This window comes from Xiphias gladius, chromosome 1, assembly GCF_016859285.1.
Source record: "Xiphias gladius isolate SHS-SW01 ecotype Sanya breed wild chromosome 1, ASM1685928v1, whole genome shotgun sequence".
Taxonomy (NCBI): domain Eukaryota; kingdom Metazoa; phylum Chordata; class Actinopteri; order Istiophoriformes; family Xiphiidae; genus Xiphias; species Xiphias gladius.
Window position 1 is genome coordinate 28,537,110 of NC_053400.1, and position 19,724 is coordinate 28,556,833.

General features: G+C 38.5%; 1 protein-coding gene across 3 annotated transcripts; it reads right to left on the reverse strand.

Moving 5' to 3' along the window:
* Window positions 1–787: 787 nt before the first annotated feature.
* Window positions 788–19,503, reverse strand: LOC120790141 (paired amphipathic helix protein Sin3a-like). 3 transcript variants are annotated; one of them, XM_040127489.1, is made up of 21 exons: window positions 19,303–19,503; window positions 15,338–15,554; window positions 14,594–14,785; window positions 14,211–14,317; window positions 13,731–14,046; window positions 13,359–13,610; window positions 13,092–13,244; window positions 12,509–12,664; window positions 11,916–11,999; window positions 11,640–11,758; window positions 10,928–11,153; window positions 10,036–10,152; window positions 9,594–9,832; window positions 9,283–9,466; window positions 8,474–9,056; window positions 8,132–8,301; window positions 7,458–7,631; window positions 7,273–7,365; window positions 5,303–5,397; window positions 2,786–2,993; window positions 788–1,678 (listed from the first exon to the last, which is right to left on the reverse strand). In XM_040127489.1, exons 2-21 carry the CDS (start codon window positions 15,530–15,532, stop codon window positions 1,460–1,462), a joined length of 3,882 nt encoding a protein of 1,293 aa, XP_039983423.1. In that variant the 5' UTR covers window positions 15,533–15,554; window positions 19,303–19,503; the 3' UTR covers window positions 788–1,459. The 3 variants fall into 3 exon arrangements, with proteins under 3 accessions (XP_039983423.1, XP_039983404.1, XP_039983413.1); XM_040127470.1 differs by having other exon boundaries at window positions 11,916–12,002; XM_040127479.1 differs by lacking the exon at window positions 19,303–19,503 and adding an exon at window positions 19,063–19,139 and having other exon boundaries at window positions 11,916–12,002.
* Window positions 19,504–19,724: the final 221 nt, after the last annotated feature.

Sequence of the window (19,724 nt, forward strand, 5' to 3'; positions counted from 1 at the left end):
TTCATATGTGTTACATTATGAGACCACTGAACCTTCCATTCAGATTCTAACTATTTGGTAAAGTTTGAATACAAGAAAAAGATGATAGTTCTGTTAAGACTTCAGTACTTTGAAAAATGGACATATACTGTACTTTCAAAAGGAGAAATTGCTGCTCAGCTACATTCAATGATCTTAAAACCACAAGTGATACTGATACTGAAGGTAGAAATGCGCAGAAAGGGCTCAAAACACGTATAAAATGGGCAATTTTTCTACTAAACAAAGACTTTAGGGACAACATGTTCGACAGACCACAAACGAAAAAGCTCTCTAATTAACATCCTTTGGTAAAAAACAGTTAAAATTTAACATTTTCTCAATAAACTCCTCTGCAACCTCTAGCTAAAGATTGATACTATGTGTGTGTTAATGTACGCTACACATAAATGACATTTGATTTTTAAAAAGAAACCTAGATATAAACAACATATTTACACAAAGTGTTTGGGCGGTCATAAATTATTATACTTGATACACACTGCTGGCATTGCACTGATGCCAAACATCTACCCAGCAGTTGCCAGGGATGTTTTTTTTTGTATATATATATATATATATATATATATATATATATATATATATATATATATATATATATATATATATATATATATATATATATATATATATATATATATATATTATATATATATATATATTATATATAATATATTATATAATATATAATATATAATATATATAATATATAATATATAATATATATATAATAGTATAAAAATTGTGCTGCACCTTCACCTCCAAAAAGGAAAACATTCACAGGCTATACAAGTTTACAGCTGGAAGCCAGATTAAGCTCCAAGTCCGAGTACATACATTTTAACCGAGGTAACAGGTACTTAATCTTGCTACCTAAAGAGAAAAGCTGAGGTTGTTTGTTTTTATTTCCTGTAAAATGATGAGGTGGTCCTCAAAAAAAACTTAACTAATTGTTAAGTTGCTAAGTTTTTGCTATGAAATGCTTAAAGGTTTTTTTTTTTTTTTTTAAACTGTTAATTGCTCCAAAAAGAAGATGCAGTAAGGAGTGTTTTCCCCAAATAGTCATCTCATGTAAAAATCTGCATTTAATTTTATAACGGGATTACTGAGAGAGGTGGGTTTTTCCAGTATAGTGACAGCAACACCTGTCAACCAACTATTATTTCACATAAATTGCAGAATTTGCAGTGTAAGCTTGAAAGTTATGACGAAGTTCCAGAATCAGCTCAGACATATTTGTAAAAAGTGGAAAATTCACATCCCGTTTGAATCATGGATTGACAACCCAAAAAATTTTGGCAACTGAATCCAGTAATGGCAGGCTGGAGAAATCCACATGAAGCTACTGTGTATAAGTCATCACTGGTATTTTGTTGTATAACAACGGTCGCTGCCACAGTTTTTCCTTAGATTAGAGAGACTACAGTGTTTTGTACTTCACCCGATACTTGTTTATGTTGAGATAATGGAGGACCTCAGGGCTGCAAGTGGTGGTGCAGGACAACAGGCCTTCTTGTCCATCTCCCATCAGCCACTTGTCGCTGTCGGCAGCCATGTCACTGGTCACATGCTCTTTGGCCCAGGTGTCCAGCCAGGCCTGAAAGCGTCTGTGCAGGCGTGTGTTCACCCGCTGTTGAGACTGAAAGAGACATCAAGCAGAACAACACAGCTCAGCTACTGGGATACCACTTCAAAAGTGAAAGTCACAGAAATACTTCTATAGAGAACTCTCTCCTGTCAGACTCTTTGAAGAGATCAAAATGATTTTCTCTGACAGCATTTTTCACGCTGTCTTTTTGAGCTCCTCCGTGACAGCTGTATTTCTTGGCTGTGTTGCAGATTTTCTCCCTGGTTCGTTGCTGCAGTAAAGAGATCAGGAGACGCTATGAACTTGTTTTCAGTCGTCGTGAATTTATGTCCTCCGTGGCGGCAAAACATTACATGAGCTGTGAGCAACTCTTGCAGGTTAAACTGGGGCAACAAAACTGCGGTACAGAATCAAAGTCAATCACTTTAGTTTTGTGACTATAGCTAAAAAAAATGAAAATAATTTAACTGTAGATATCTCTGCCAAAACATAATGATATGATCTGTCTGTCCAACAGATTTCAAGGAGATCTGATGCTGTTTTTGGTGAAAAACAAAAAATATTTTCAAAAATATTTTCTTATTACTGCACAAAACAATGTTTATTATTATATATATATTTCTAATTGTTAATAATAGTACGCAATCAGCATATTTGATAAGCTTCCAAGGGGTCTCTGCTCTGCAGATGGCTTTGATATTATCGGTTGTCATAGTAGTTACCAAATAGGCCTATATATTAGGTGTTGGCATGTTTCCATCTATCAGATTAGCAAAAATATTTTTGACCCCCATTTTCATACAAAAATCTAATTTCACACTGAGGTGATTAAAAATAAAGCAAAAGGCTGCAGGACAGCGAGCTTTTCCTTTGGAGATCCACTTTAAATACAACAACTTGGCTCGAGACAGGATTTAAATTGCAGGACCACCACCGAGTTTACAGACAGACAGTAGGTAATTGCAGCTGTTAGTATAAGTGCTCTGGACAGGATTAAAATCACTAACTGGGGTGTATAATGCTCAAATCATCCCACCGCCCATAGAGAAATAAATCCAGTCTGAACAGGGCTTTAGTATTGAACCTGTAACTATTCATAATGAATTAGAAGCACACAAAATCTATGGCGTGTATGTGAGTATTATTTTCTGTGTTTACCTGGTGAGCCCGTGTGAGTGCTGTGTGCCTGTACATATAGTCTTCTGACTTGCAGACATACACCATCTTGTAGGAGTTTAGCTTGAACATGCACTCCATCTTCAGATCACTGTTACCGTCCTGTGACTTGTCTGTGGGGGCCTTGGTCATTCTCTCCTGTTGCATTTGCTCCCATCCTCTCTGGCACTTCCTTATCCTTCTCAAATTCCTGAAGGCCAAAAGAGATTAACAACCATGAATAATACTGACTGATCCCGGAGATATTTCTTTTGATTACTCCACACATCAAAAGATCACGTTTACAGGGAAAGTTCGCACAAATTTCTAAAATCTGTAAATCTGTTATTTTCACTTGACCTGTTATATGGCACAATTCTGTGTTTGACAGTATGCACTGTGATCTTTAAGTCTAAGTGATGTGGTCAGGCACAATACACATGACATTAAGAATATTTGAGAACAGTATAGTCAAATTTGAGAGGACTGTCCCTTTAAACAATTATTTTTAAACCCATGCATTGCAACTCACCGAGTAACAGAATTAGATAGGGAGTCAAATCATTCGTGGGAAATGTGGATCTATAAGAGCAGCAGAGGCAGCAGTCGTAATAGTTCTGTACAGTGCACTTCCGTTGCACAGCCACATAGTTCAATCTAAATATGCTTGGCAAACAAATATTTCTCTTATCTTGGAAATTAATCCCAATTTTGTGCAGGTATTAAAAATGCAATTATTCACCCCACCTGAATGAAAGTTTTAAATGTGTACTTACCACAGAGGTTACAGGTGAGCGGGGACTGAAACCATGAAGCATATTTTTGCATTCAGGGCTCCACTTAAAAGACATGACAGTGAGGCCAATTTAAAGTAAAAACTGTTATTAATATATGAGCTGAGAATACTTTGATGTGCACATACTTTCACCAACAATGTACAGAGTGTTATGATCATGAGATGAAGACCCAACACAACTGGAAAAAGAAACTGCTGGAATTTTACTGCCATTGGAGATTTTAGTGAAGAAGGGCAAGTCTTTTGACCTCTTGTGCTGCTGATCTCTCATAGATTTGATTGGGAAAAAAAAAATAAATAAAATAAAATAAATAAATATATAAAATAAACAGGAAGATGGGAGTGAGCCCACTGATAAATCACATTCAGGTACCAGATTTATGCAATGGGTTAAATAAGAGAAAACTAAGTTTTTTTGTGTGTTTTAAAAAGCCTTTTGAAATGTGTATGGTAATGGACAGCCATCTCAAAGAAACTAAAAACTAAAAAAGTACCAAAAGCAATGATAGACAGGCTTTATGTGCAACACTCATCTGGAGTTTTACGACAGAGTGGACACAACCACGCCTCCATGCACAGCTCTGAGGTGTCAGGAAAGAAATACACCAACATATGAACATACAATTTAGACGATCATTTTATTTACAAACCCTACTCCTCTGTACAAGTGTTGCAGATAATGTGCTTGACCAGAGTTTTAAAAAACATATGAGCACTAGTCTCTGTCATACCAGTGGAAAAATCTCACCCACAACAAAAAGTTGCAACGGGAGTGCACTGTTTCCACTGAAAATTATTACAAACATAACACTGAGTATAACAGACTTAAACAAATGGACATTTGAACATTTACAGTTGCAAACAGTGATTACGTCACATACAGGGCCTTTGATCTGAATACAATCACAAACAAAGGGCATGATAAAGGTAGAAAAGGAAACCACGAATTCACTGTCCTCTCTGAACAAAGTCTCTCAGGTCCTACACAAGAGCTTCAGTCTCTCAATCTCAGGTCACAGACATCATAGAAAAATGAAATAAAAATGACAAAAGGTGGAACCCATTTGTTTTGCTCTCAGCTTGTGCATTCATTGACTTCTGTTCTTATGTTACACAATGAAATCACCATTTAAAGTCAATACAATGTGAATAATCAAACCAAATTTTTCATTATAGCTGTCAGCTAAGGTGGAAATTCAAAACCCACGATCAAGCCAAAACCATTTTAAAAAACCTTACCATTAATAAATAAAATTCCCATTAAAAAGGAACTGAATTAATGAATAAATAAATTCAATTTTTTTTTTTTTTTTTTTTAAAAAGATGACCATGTAAAGTGCAATCTTCCATGTGAGGCAGAGGTCAGAAACTGAAAAAGTCATGTTAATATGCCAGTGAGATTCCTAATAGACAGGAGGGCATTCAGGCTCTGCAAGCACTTCAATGTAACTGTGTTACTCTTTTTGATGAACTTTCTCAAACCTTTCATGTTTGTCCGTTACTAAAAAGGCAGAGCTCCTACGACCACACGTTTTGTGAGAGAATAGAGAGAGCTTTCTAAGTCAGGCTTGTGCAGAAGTACCACTGTTTTCTATCTCTGAAAATGAGTTGTATTTGGCAGCAGGTTTGGCTTGTCAACAGTGGAGTGGCTGCTCAGCTGACTAGTGCCTCAGGACAGAAGCTTAAAGTGTGGAGACAAGAGGGGGACATGGCTGGAGCCTCACCTGGGGAGGAACACCGGCTTCTGGGCCAGATGTTCACGAAGCTCTGGGGATGCAGAATCTGAGTTCAGGTATCTGCTCACATAGTCTGACCACCTCTGTGGAGGAGAGAACAGAACAAAATAAATAAACAAAAAGTTTTTCCCCTAGGATTTTTTTTCAGCAGCAGTGCTTTTGTGTGTGTGTCTATGACCCGCTACAAAATTTTCATTCTTTTCACCGGTTCCTCACTCCTACTCTCGTATTGAATTTTTTTAACCAGTAAGTACTAATACACCCCATTACCATTAGCGATCATTCTCCCATTTAAGTGGTTGTAAGAGGAAAATTCATATCATATTCCACGCACAAAAAAAACAAAAGACCATGAACAGGAAATGTTAAAGAACTAGAGAGCATCAATGCAAATAATCCCCTGCTGTGTTCTATAAACACTATTACAATACTCTAGCCCACATTTTCAACAGATTAACAGTTGAAATTAAACAAAAACTTTCCATAGACATGAAGACTGCTACTGCTAAAATCCAATAAAAACTCCCCCTCTCCATCAAGTTATCGCCCGCTATCTCTCATCAACACAGACATGAAAATCATTAGCAAAGCCCTAGCATAACAAATTGAAACACTTACTCTGTCTACCATCCACTCAGACCAAACTGGCTTTATTAATGGAAGACACTCATCTAACAGCCTACTCACAGTATTTAACTTAACCCATTACACATATGACACAAACTCACCAACTGCTATAGTCTCTTTGGATGCAGAAAAGGCATTTCATTTAGCAAATTGGGAATTTTTTATCCGTCATAAAATAAACATCATAGGAACCCAAACAAAAAATCTGCACCATAAGATCAGCCTCCGTGTAGATGACATTCTAATTTACCCGCAAATCCTCACAACCTCATAAACCCTTTCTCTAAACTATCAGACTACACTATCAACTGGTCTAAATCCACCATTCTCCCACTAAACCCTAATAGCTGAGATGTGGCAACCCAAGCAGCACATTTTTCTCTCTGCACACTGGTAATATCACATATTTAGGAGTCAATATTTCTCCTACGTCAGTTTTTAGGGTTGAAAATCATTTGTTTAGACATAATGTTTAGATATGTGTCAGCCAGTAAAAAACATGAAATTTGAGTGAAGGAATGACAAAATTATGACAAATGCAATTTATAAACATTGACAACATTACACTAAAACACACTTTTCAACTGTAGTATTCCATGCAGTATATATCTTGGTCACAATTCTTTAAAAGCAGATTTCTTTACAGATCATTATCAAAAATTTATGTTTGTTTATTCTGCATCTTTGTAAAAAAATTAAATAAATAAATAAATAAAATCTGACAGTATATATAGTTATTGGATATTTTAAACTCTCAAATACTGATATTGGCCTTATAAATCCAGTATAGTTTATACTCTTTTATTGTTTCAATACATTCACAAAACACAGGTATCATAACCAGTATCATACCCCAAAGTTTTTTTTCTATATTTTGTCCATACCCAATAAGATTGCAGTTAACAATTCTTTTTACTGTCAACTTTTCTGCTGATCATTTTTTACATAAAACAATATATTATTTGGTCAATAGAATGTCAGAATATACAACACTATCTCTAAAACCCAAGATGACCTCTTCAATTCACTTGTTTTGTCCACACAACAGTACAAAACTCAAAAATAATCTTGATATACTTATAAATGACTACATTTTTTAATAATTTCTGCACTTATATCCATTGTCAATTTTGAGTGGACAAAATATTAGAAACATCTTATAGAATAATGTAAAAAAATTCAAAACCACCATTGACTCCAGCCTCGAGAAATATTCATAAGTCATATTCATTGCAAGGCTGCTGTTCTGGATAACAGGTAGGTGTACCTGTTAACCTGATGCCTTGATGTAACTGATGATGATATGTATTTGAATACTGAATGAGTCTTACCTCTGCTTCTGCTGGCTCATCAGAGTTCTCCTCTTCTGTGTCCAGCAGCTCAATGGCCAGACTGGCAGATCCTCTGCTCTTTACGAACATCAACTAGATAAAACAAAAGCAATTACAGGAAACTGCCTGTAAATAAAGTATTCAAAATAGTTTAGACTGATCATTAATTTCTGCGTTTGTGGTACCTTGAAGCAGTTCTCATCTGGCATAAGCTGCTCTGCCTTGCGCTGGTAGACCCCCTCTGCTGTGGCCCTGGATGTCTGTGTGGACAGTGTGCCCCCCGTGGCTTTATTGGCACTTTCGCTCAGGTACATGTCCGTTACACGTGCACATACATCATCAGTAACAAGATGCTGGAGCTGTGAAAACAATAGATTTAGTATACAACAGCCGTATCCACAAATGCAATAATGATCAAGCCTTGTCAGCGCAGAGGCTGTAAGTGATAGCAGCACATTCAATAGTTTTAGGGTTACAGATTCACGATCAGTTTTTTGAGATAAGCAATATATATTTCACTTTTGCTCATGTTGGAGCTGGATTGCATTTTAAAATATACAATTTTCACATACATGTTTTTTTTATGGTTTGGTTGTCCATCTGTAGTGTTATCTCCATTTTCTTTCCATTGCCTTTTCAAATTTGCATTTTTTTTTAGCGTAAAAAAACAGGCCCGCATGCTTACAGTTCACTTTGTGACATGACAATTAAAATCCATTTTATGCATTCTGTACAAATAATGCTCAGTAAATAAAGTTTGTATCTGAATTAAACTACATACAGTACAGACGTTCGGCACTCTATAGTCTTTTTGTGCTGGACAAATCAAATTAAATTATATAATCTTGAATGTGCTCACCTGCCGGACAATGCATTGGATGAGTTTGTCCATGGTAAAGGCAATGTAGGCATGGATAGTAAACATTTCTCTCAGGGAATCCTCGTACTGAGCCGGCTCCATGTTTCCATCCAAAAGGTTGCGCACCATTTCCAGAAACACTGAGTAATAATCCTCTACATCAACATCCACTGCAAGTAGAAAATAGTAAATTTGACAAGTTACATGAAAAGAAATTACAAAATATGACAACATCATGGTTATGTGATAGAATTAAAATCAATGTTATTGAGGATACGAGTGCAATATATAGTAAAACATCAAGATAAAATGAAACCACTGGTTGCTTGTTTTCTCACTTACTTGGCTCTTTCATTTTCAGTTGGATTGCTGGATTATCATTTTTCTCCCTTTTGATCCCCAACACTTCTCTTTCCCACTCTCGCTCACGGGCATCCTCTTCAATCTGCTTCTCAGCTTGCCCATAGATTCTCAGCAAACGAGAACAGAGGATGTGGTGAAGACGAAGGAAGATATACCAGTAGTTGTTTACGAAGAACAGGTTATAAGCATCATCTGTGCCCCGTAGCTTCTGAGCTGCCGTGTTGCTGAAAAGGAGCTTGGACTTTGATGGGCTGCAGCCTGGCAGGCCATTGTGCTTCTTGGGGCCATCTTGATCCATCTCCATGTCTTCTTCCTCCTCTTCTTCCTCTTCCTCTGCATCAGAGAGCTCCCCTCGTCGGGCAAACAGCAGGTCAGGGATGAAGTGCTGGATGATCTGTTTGATCTTGTACTTATCTTCTTTCTGGATGCCCACCTGTCTTTTGACGTGGTGGATGATGAGGGCAGCAGCATCTTCCAGGATCTGGCTGTCATCATAGGTCAGGGTCATGTGCGGGCCACTAGGTGGTGGTGTGGCAGTTTCCTCTGATGCTCGCTCCTGGCGCTACAAGACACAGACAGAAGTAAGTTAGGCTATTTTGAGGTATTGATCCAAATCGGACAGTCGCATCTGGTATGAGAGCAAAAAAATGTGGCAGTCCAAGTCCCATTTACAGCTTCAAAAAATAAATTTCGCTGTGCACCACCAACAACCATCAATCACAACGACCCATTAGGTTTTCCTTCTTTTGAATCATTCAAATTATTGTCAAGAGAACATGTTTACTTACATCATCATATAGCAACTCAATTTCATTCAGCAAGGTCTTTGATCTCAACACTTTGGTGTCATTCTGCTTAAAGTTGATGCCTTGATGGTCAAGTGACTTCAGGTAATATTTTTCATTCTGCTCCCGCCAGATTTTGTTGAAGCCTCTCTGGGCTTCTCTCCACTCCTCCTCCTTCATTTTTAATCTGAAACAGTGACAAAGGAAAAAGTGATTCACAACCCTAAGTGGTCCTGAACCAAATCTTATAAAACTTTAACAACTGTTAATCCCTGACCAGAAGCAGATAAGAAACTAAAAATCAAACCATTAACCTTTTAAGCACTATGGGGACAGACACAGCTGGGTTCCTCTTGAGCCCGTCAATGATGTCATGGGCCTTGTCTCCATATATCCTCTGGATAGCTTTTCGGTGAATGACCTCTGAGGAGCCACCCATTGTGTTGTCCAGCTTGAAGCGCAGCTGCTCCTCAGCTGACATCCGTGAAAGCCTCCTCTGCACTGTCTCCAGGACTCGTATCGTGGCAAGGTTGGTTTCCAACACAACATCCAGCTAAATGGGATGCAATCACAGTGAATTATTGACAATTTGTTTAAACATGTCTGATTATGGCTGCTGGTGTCAGCAGGAAGGTTTTCCTGAACAAAGTGAATCATGCGGCGGAAGTGCTGTGCGGATTCTCCTAACAGTACGAGAACCTAAATTTTTACTACTTTTATTACTACTGGAGCATGAGTGGACTGAGTGGTCCTCACCTCAAAGCGCTCATCCTCACATCTGTAAATGTGCTCCTCATATTGAGTCTTCTTGGAGCTCACAAATGTAGAATCCTCAGACCATGATGGAAACGACACCCATGTGTCATTCAGAACCTGCAATAGGATGTTCAGTTAAATTAAATTTTTTCATTTAAGCAAAGCATTCATTGTGAAAGCTCTCATTTGCAGTGCTGTTGAAATGACAGCAGACGCAAAAATCAAAGTGTGCAAAGAAAAAATGTTTAATATTCAAGGCTCACTGAAACCAAACTTGAAAATGCTTTAAAGTGAATTCTTAATATGAGGTGTACTTGTAATTAATGTACTGTTTGCAGCATAATATAGATAGAAAATTGCGTTGTTTTAGTGCAGAAGCACAGTAATCAGGTAATCTATTTATCAATCAATGGAAAAATCAATCGATGCCAGTTTTGCTAAGCTCCAACCAATAATCATTTGAGTAATTAATCAGGCAAAAATAGGCATCATGTAGGTGATTGTGGCTTTTTTACAAAAGCTGCCCATTTTCTGTGCCATATCACTGACATTTGGAAAGATTTGGATTTTTGACAAAATAACACTTATGTAATGGTGTTATTTTTTAGACTAAATTCTCAATCAAGCAATTTACCAACAAATTAATCCAAAATGAACATTTTTATTTGCATTTCTCTTTCTGACTGTTATCCATTTATCCAGTAAAAGGACATTTTACTGTCATTTAGTGCATGGTAAATGTTGATTTACATGCAACAACATCAAGTTCTACTCCTGAGGCTGTTGTCCAAGCCATATACATTAATACCCTAGCTTGTAGCCCTGCGGGAGAGAGTAAATAGGTTATCATGACAGAATACCTTCAATAAGCAGACTTCCTTCAGTGACTCACCTCTCTGCACAGTGGTGTCCTTCCTGTGCACTTGGGCTGCTGGTAGGTCTTCGGCAGGGCTCTATAGCTGGATCCCAGCCTCTTGCAGGAGGCATAGTCAATCTCCATGGCGATGCCCTCTGTTGCACGCTCCTTGGGTAAACTCTCCGAATGGCTTGGTTCCCCATGACTAAACTCTCGGTAGCCCAGGAAGTTTTTAAACCAAGTAAAAAGCTCTGGGAATTTTCTGTAAATCATGCCACCACATATGTGAAATAAACAATTAATAATGTGGCTCCTGCCCTGGGGCTGACAGATGTGTAAAACCGACAGTAGTAGCAGATATTGTTCAGTGACATAAGTATTAAATAAGATGTATGTGGATGTTGATACATATGAAATCAATACTATGTTTCATTAAAACATTTATCTAATAAGAGCAACTAGGACATGATGTTAGATCAGAAAAAAACATTAGAATATACTCCTCGTTAAATAGTGACACTATGTCACATTGAAGAGTAACAAAAGTTACTTACATAGTTGCACGTCATATCTCCATAATGCTGAATACCTGTTTACAACTCATGTTTTAGTATGGAATTAGTATTTAGCTACAATTGCTAAATAACAACTCCATACAGAACAGTACAGTTATAGAGGCAATAAGCACTACTGACTGTGGGTATGTGTAACTGCAGCACTGACAGACTGCGTGTATGTTTTAACTCACCCAAGAAACGGGATGACTAATTGGACAAGCTCAGCACGAGAAATAACTTCCTGATTGAAGACATGCAGACACCGCAGGAAGTTGTCATACGCCTCAGAGCTCCGGAGAGCCTTCTTCACCTTTTAAAATGTTTTCAGTGATGACACAAAAAAAAACTAAATGAACAAACTTTCCATTGAGATGATTCCATCACATCATTAATATTTTGGTAATCATCATCTTCACCTTGAAGAACTTTAAATGAATAATATGGGTACTGAGTAGAACAATACTGACCTTCTCAAAGAACATAGTTTCAGTGCTGGTGCTATGTTTGCTGACTTCAGTCATGCCATGGTCCTTCCCCATTATTTTGGGTTTCTTCTGATGGGGTAATAAAGACATGACAAAATTAGAACTGCCATAGGTTCTCACAATGTTTAATAGTCATATTATTTTGAAAACGGTAAATGTTCGAATAGAAGAAAAATACCATTCTGTGGTTTGGGTGGATTTAAATACATCCAGTTGGCAATTTATCTGGTACACCAAGCTAAAACTAATACAATCTAATAAAAAAGCCGTGCAATAAATCCTACCCTCATGAAGGTTCTAAAGTTTAGCTTTTGCTAGAACTGTTTAAGGGAGGCGTTGATTCAACTTCATGGTTACTTTGGAGGACACAGTATGGTGTGTGAGTGATGCTGCTGAACTGTATTTTTGAGGTGTTTGTAATATTTTCTTTACCCTTATTAATATAAATGGGGGATAACTGGAGACAAATTGCCTTTGCAGCATACTGACTATTTCTACTATAATATGGCAGAAAGAAACAAATAGTGTAAATAGCTTAATATTTGCAGACAGTCAACATGTAGAGTGGTCTGTACCTTGACAGGCTGTGTGGCTCCCACTCCAGCAGGTCTTCTGATCGGCAGGCCATTCTGATTCAGCCTCTGTTTGTTGTTCAATAAAGGTCTCTTTACTGTCCCGCCATGATCATTACGCACAGACTCTGCCCTGTCTGGTGTAGTCTTGCTCAGTAGCTGAAAATAGTAATATATTTTATTATCATAATCTCACCAAAGAGAGGTCACAAAAATGGAGAGGAATGCTCAAACAAAATATGTGTAAATACGGTCAACTTTTGAAAAAGGTCAATACAAGAAAGGGAACGTGTCCTGACAGAATGAGAGGCAGTGAGGGTACTTGCTGAATGCAGGGAACAAGTGACTAGGTAGGTGATTAGGCAGTTGTTTCAAACGTGTTGAAATATACTTCATTCCCAAAGTACGGAAAAATGTGTTTACATTTTGCTTACCACTGGTGCCAAAAACAGCAAAACCACTGATTTTTTAATGGAAACACTTTCAGGTTCCACTGCCAAGCATAATGAGAACACCAAACCACATTAGTTTAATAAAATTTTGTTAAAATTGGCCATGCTGTAGGAGTGTATTCACAGAGACTCACCACTGAGCTATTTGCATCTGGCAGGAACTGTCCGAACTCTGAGAGCAGGTCCTCCTGGTTCTTGAAGAGCCTTGCCACCTGAGTGTAGACCTCCTGCTCAGTCAGTGCTGGAGTGTAGTTACCTCCTGCCTCTTTAGCATTTCTTTGTTCCTTCTGAAAAAATTACAATTAAAAAAAGAGGTGGCGAGATTACCACTAGGTGTATCCCATTTTCTTTTAATATGCTACAATGCTGGAATGTGTATTCATTGGTGTGTTTTTCCTTACCTGGTATGTGTGCAGGATTTCCAGGAAGGCTTTGTAGATGTCTGGCTGACCCTGGAAACGGTTCTTGATCTTGTTGACATAGTTTATAGCATGGTTGAACTCCACAGGCTGGTTGTTCTGGAGAGGTGGCCCACCAGACGGCGTGCTGCTCACAGGAGTGTGGGACTGAACCGAAGGTGAGCGCGGTGAGGCATACGATGGGATGGATGGATTGGGCTGGCTGGTGGGTGTATGGGCTGGAGACTGTATTGGCTGTTGAGCACAAACATATTATAACACTTATCTGTCTTGGAAACTGGACCAATATAAAGCTTATTTAATGTCTCTAGATTATTATACTCAATTCAGTGGTAAATATAGAATATATTCTACCTTGCTGGTTTTATTTGGGGCAGGTTGGGTGGGGATGGGTGGGGTGGTGGCAGTGTGTGGGCCAGCCTGTGGCAGACTCTGGTGCTGCTGATGACTTGCAGGTTGGCTGGAAGCTCCACTTGCAGGGATGTTTTGAACAGAAATACCATGAGGGGTGATGTAATGGATCTGACCTGGCGTGGTCACATTGACTAGATCGTTGGTTTGAACCTCAATCTTATATCCAGGAGGCAAGAAAGTGTTAAAACCCATAATGAGGTCTGGGTGGCCCTTGAAGAGCTGGGACACGCGGTTGATGACTCCAGGAGTGTCTATGCTGCAGTAACAGAATGAATGATAGCAATATTTTATCCGATTCATCATCAACTGGGTCCACACATATTGTTCTGTATGTAACATATTAAAACATGACACATAGAAATACTATTTATGGATCTTTTCCAGGATCTTGAGGAAAATGCCAATAAAATTAGAACTCACCTCTGAGACTTGAACTCTTTCATTATATCAAGAAAATCATTATAAACTTGTGGCTGATTCCCAAACTGCAGCTTCACCTGATCCAGATAGGACAGGGCATCCTCAACCTATGAAGTAAAGAGCAAAAATTATAGATCTCATCCCCAAAAACCTGAATTTCTGTAACCACTGAGTGCATAATGAACATGAACTTAGAACCAATGCCTAACAGCTTAATGTTAAGGAAGGTCTTAGTTTATATTATGTGAATCAAATTTTTTTTTAAATTTGTTTCACTGGTCATTTCATTATAATATGTCAACACACCTGGCCCAGATGGGTGTTGTTTAGTTTACTTTGATGGATATATTTTAAAGTTTGTCTATTTGTCCATTTAATGGTACCTTCAGTCGCTGAAATTGCTGCTGTCCTTGAGTAGAAGTTATGGGTGCGGGTGGATGAACGTGACCTTGGACCACTGCAGGACCCTGCGACTGAACTGCAAGACTGTGTGTGTGGGGACCAACATGAGGTGCTGTATTGTTGTGTCCATGTCCTTGTCCATGTCCACTTGTGCTCTGGGGCATTGTAGGCACCTTTTTAGGGAGAAATGTACTAGAATGTTAGGATCCGCAAACCTCAGAAGATAACCATGTCCTTGGTGTGGTTACAAAAAGTATTGTACATATTATTACAATTACACTGAGTAAAGGACTTCGAACAACTGAATCTTGCACTGTAAAACATTCACAATTCAGGATTAACCTGCCTTTCTATTAACGTTCAGATACTGGTCCTTTGAGAAGATCCACTTTAATGGGCAGACAATCAAACATACAGCACTATTGGTTTTCTTTCATTTGATCAGCTCACAGTAAGAGCAAGTTTTAAATTTTCTGTGAAAAACAGTTTGAAGAAGAAAAAAAAAGTTGATATAGAAGTCTGATATCTTGTCTCTCATACTTTTGAGGCAAGTTTTGAGCAAATATAGCTTTTAACTTATATCCATATTTACACTAATGATTTTTTTTTTTTTTTTTACTGGAATCTGGTGCTTGGTAAAAGTTAACCTAAGTCCCAACTGAATGTAATAGAAACTCCTGCTCTGGAGGCTGTTGTCCAAGTCAACTGCTGTGATACCGTCATACCTGGTAGCCCTGGGGGAGAGAATACTGGATGCCTGTGGATGGCTGCATGCTGTCTGTGGCTGCCTCTATCACAGTAGGGGCCGGGGCGAGGGCCCGGTGCTGGAAGCTCTCTGCAATACCCTGAACTGGGGGGCGACGTGACTGCTGTTGCTGGGGCGCAAATATTGGTTCCTGATCCTCCACACGCCTCTTCATTGTATACACATGCTCAAAGGGGCTAAAATGAATAAAGACAGATGGGGAGTTAACAGGCTGCAAGGGGTTACTTAGTCTGTTAACTTAAATAAGTTTTCAAGCATTCTTCAAAAGGAATGTCAAAGGTAGACAGTAATACTTTCACCAATCATAATCAATGGAAGGAGGTCAGCTCTTTGAAAGTAAAGTACATCAGGTAAGTACTTTTAAAGTGAGGGGTGTAAGCTTCAAAAAAAAAAAAAAAAAAAAAAAACACTTAGAAATTTCTACTGATGTCCAGTATCACAATGATACACAAAGGTCGGCATGGAGACTCTACGGAGTGTCAGGATGTTGCAGGCTGAACAATTTTTTTTAACTGCATATACTGCATTGCAAACTATGTAATGATTATGGCATGAAAGCTTAATAAGCTCAAATGCTTCTAACTGCATTGATACTGTTTTATCTTTTTATAATCAATATACAGTATACTCAAATAACAAGAAACAAACACTTGTACAGTGTAATGCAGTCCAACAGCCCTGCAATAAATCCCAAATTTATCAAGTGTATCAGGTTTTTTTTTGCTGACTAACAGAGGTGTGGATTTGCCTCTATGGTCATTCTGGAAGCAGCAAAGGTGTCTCAGTATAATGCAATCATATAAACTTTGCCAGAAGTTTCACAGAGGTACTTTTTTGTCCTGATAATAATTTATCACGACAATTGTTGAATATTACAGACTATTTTAATAGTCACGCTCTAACCAGAGGCTCTAAATAACAGCCTAGATCCTCTTTTTTTAAGTTCTATTTGAAAAAATAGGATTTTTGCATAACTAAGCTCTTAATGTAACACCAAGCTTTTGTCTTATGTTTCCAAAGTGTAGCAGATGGGAAAAAGCCATAAATTTGAATATTGGTGTTTGACAGTGTTCTGAGAGAACCAACACTGATGTGAAAATTTTCCCACCATGACAGGAGCAGTCTGTGTACACAAATATGCTAAACCATTACAGTTTACTTGATAAATGAAGACTGTGGTCACCACAGTGATATTTTGATATTTTCAATCAATGCAATTATTTAAAATTCAACTTTAATTTTGCACTATATTTACACTCGGAAAGGCATATTGCTGAAGAAGTGTATCACGACAATTTAAAATATATACACACAAACACCAGTAACAAACATCAAGCAAAAAAAAAATAAAAATGTTTTTTAATAAATAAAAAAAAAATAAAAAAAATAAAAATCAGGGAAAAACAAAAGCAAAAACTAACTTGCTTCATCAACACAAAAGCCTATGAGAAAAGTATTAGACAAAATGCTTGCCCATGACAGTCCCTAAATAGACGTGCTGTCATTGTTCAGCAGAATGGCTGTGGCTGCGCGTTAGGGACCGTCTTTCAAGTAACAAGTATGGTTACTTCTTAGTTCTGTCATTAAGTCCAATGAAGTTACCAAAGTTATGTTTTTTAATTTTTGTTTTGTTTTTTTCCCCAATAGATAAGTAAAAATCAATGTTCAATATGAATATCATTGGCCAGATGTAAATAATTGGTGTAGTTCTTCATGAAGAACTAATGAATGGAACTAATGTTTAACAGGCACAACTGGTCCATTTCTAAAATCAATTCTTCTAAATGTATCTTATCATATAATTTGGCCCTAATGAGGGCCTTGTGTCCAGACATCACAGCTTCCCTCTACTTTTCAGTTTACAAATTAAGACAAGAACTCACAACTCTGACTGGAGAGGACAACTCTGATATATCGGTACATAAGTGCATAGTATATAGGTATAGTTAGTGATACTATAAAATCTCACTGAGTACAAAACACTTTTTTAAATGTTGGCTGTGCATACCAACTTTGATGCACTCTTTTTTTTTTAATATTCACAATATTTCTGACTGTAAACTTTGTTTATATTTCATTAAATGTTAACAAAAAATATTTAGTTATTATTCATGAGGATAAGGGGAAAATATATGAAGATATGATCCACTGCCATCAGCAAAACTGTCATTTGCCATTTTTTCAACTTTATAAAATACATGCACTATGAACTAAAGCACATTCCTGGTCTCAAAGCCTGTGACATTACCGTTTTTACACTAAAGTCACAGGCATTAGTGAAATTACACTGTAAACACAGTGACAAAAACTGACAGCTCTGAAAAAGACCAGTGGCGGAAGAGGTATTCAGATCCTTTACTTACCACACACCAAAATACTCTATTACAAGTAAACCTCCTGCATTTAAAAATGTTAGTTAAGTGTGTAAGTATTGTAATTAAAATGTAATTAAAGTATAAAAAGTACTCAATGTAGATAACTGGTCCCAGTGAGTGTTAAACAGTTTATCAGATTATTATTATTATTATTATTACTCGTGCATTAATATTTAAACAGCCTATAACTCTTGACTCCAATTGGATGATGGCATAACTAACAAACGTTTAGGCTCTTGTCTATGTGGCTCTCAGCACACGCCACACATGAGTATAGAGAAAAGTAATTTATCGACGCTCCCTGAGCGAACGTCATTGCATTTGGTGAGCGGAGAGGAGACATTGTGCCTCATTGCCCTGCACCACCTATTTCGGAAAACACGGTGGCTGAGCGTACGGTCTTCGCTCGTAGAGATCGTGTCTGTCGCATATCCATCTTGAAATATTCTTTGCCGAAACGCGAAGCAAACACTTCAGACAGTATAAGACAGCGAAATTAGTCGACTAGCGCTGCAAAAAAAGGGCTAATATTTAGCCGCCAGCCAACACTTTCCAGGCGTGTAGGCGCTGTCTCTCTCGCTCGCTGTAGCCCTGCCTCATCCCCTCCCCCTCTCTGCCAAACATCGAGCTTAAACGCCATCCGTTGGTGAGCCAACCGCTTTCGCTTGTCCGATGGCTGACGCTCGCTTTCGTCCTAGCTCGAAGTTATGTGGCAAGCAAGACAAACTTTACTATCTGCAGATTAAAGGCTAGTTTGGCAGAAAGAACCAGTGAGTGTGGGTTTGCGTCCGGAGGGTGGCCGCTGTCAGTCCTAAGTAAACGGGACTGAGCCGAGCGCGTTGGCTAACTGGCGTTAATTAGAAGATGTCGAAGAGAAAACAGCCATGCCTAATCGCAGCTGATAACGCGAAAACACAGTCCGCTGCTTAGTTTTCAACATAAGGGCTACGGTTAAATTAGAACAGTTAAATAAAGTTATATGGCCGGTAATGATTCCGGCTGTGCTGGTTGGTTGGGTAAGGAAGAACACCAGCTAGCCATTAAGCTAACGCTAGCTTCCACATAACGTTAACGTCGCATTAACGTCAAGTTGTGCGAGAAGTTCGACAGTAAAGACTGAGCTGTCACACAAACGGCTTCTCCGTCGGTCATGTGTATCTAACAACAACACCGAGCCAGGCTGTAAGATGTAACGTAGAAAAAAAGAAACTAACGACAAAAATGCATGTTGTCAGGTCAGTCTGCTTAGCGTTAGCACGTAAGCTAATTCATGGTCGTCGCTCTTAGCTTGCTAGCTTGACTAACTTACCGAACCTACGAGCTAATGTAACCGCCACCGGCAACACTCATGTTATTTTGTTAGAAGACGAAAATGCACCAAATGTTAAGTCATCACAGAGAAGCAGCCAGTGTTTACTCACCATCTGGTTTGTTCGGCAAGGTTATGTAGCAGCTAACTAAATGCTACGTTAGCACAACAACCAACTCCCCCCCCTCCCCATCGGTACAGGGTCTCTCCGGCTAACGAGCTAACACTACTTTAACTTACCCCGCAGGACTGCCACCAGCTACAACTTCACACACCAGTGTAACGGAGCCCAAACACTAAGCCGCTACGCGTACATTAACCTGGCGTTGACCGAAAAGTGAACTTCTGAGAAGCGGTCGCAAATGGAAATGTCAAAAATGAAATTGACCGTAGTGGCTACGTCGCTAACAACAGTGTATGTATGGAGCGGTGTTCCTTGAACATAGAGGCGTGTCTACCATGAAGGCGGGCTGGTCTCCTCCCAGTCTGAACTGGGATTGGTCAACTCTCCAGAATGAAAACAAATACAGTAAAGGCAACGAGCCAGTATCTTTGGTTAAAGGCGCCTGGTTAGTTTATGGTCATACCAGGTGTAGCGTTATCTGCACTCTGTCTGCAACACAGCCTCCATGTTACTCGTCTGTTACAGGCATGATTCAGTC

Coding starts and splice junctions, on each gene's coding strand:
- LOC120790141 (XM_040127470.1), bottom strand. CDS start 15,532: ATGAAGAGGCGTGTGGAGGATCAGGAACCAATATTTGCGCCCCAGCAA. Junction 11,154..11,639: donor TTAGTCATCCCGTTTCTTGG/GTGAGTTAAAAC, acceptor CATGATTTACAG/AAAATTCCCAGAGCTTTTTA. Junction 5,398..7,272: donor ATGAGCCAGCAGAAGCAGAG/GTAAGACTCATT, acceptor TCTCCTCCACAG/AGGTGGTCAGACTATGTGAG.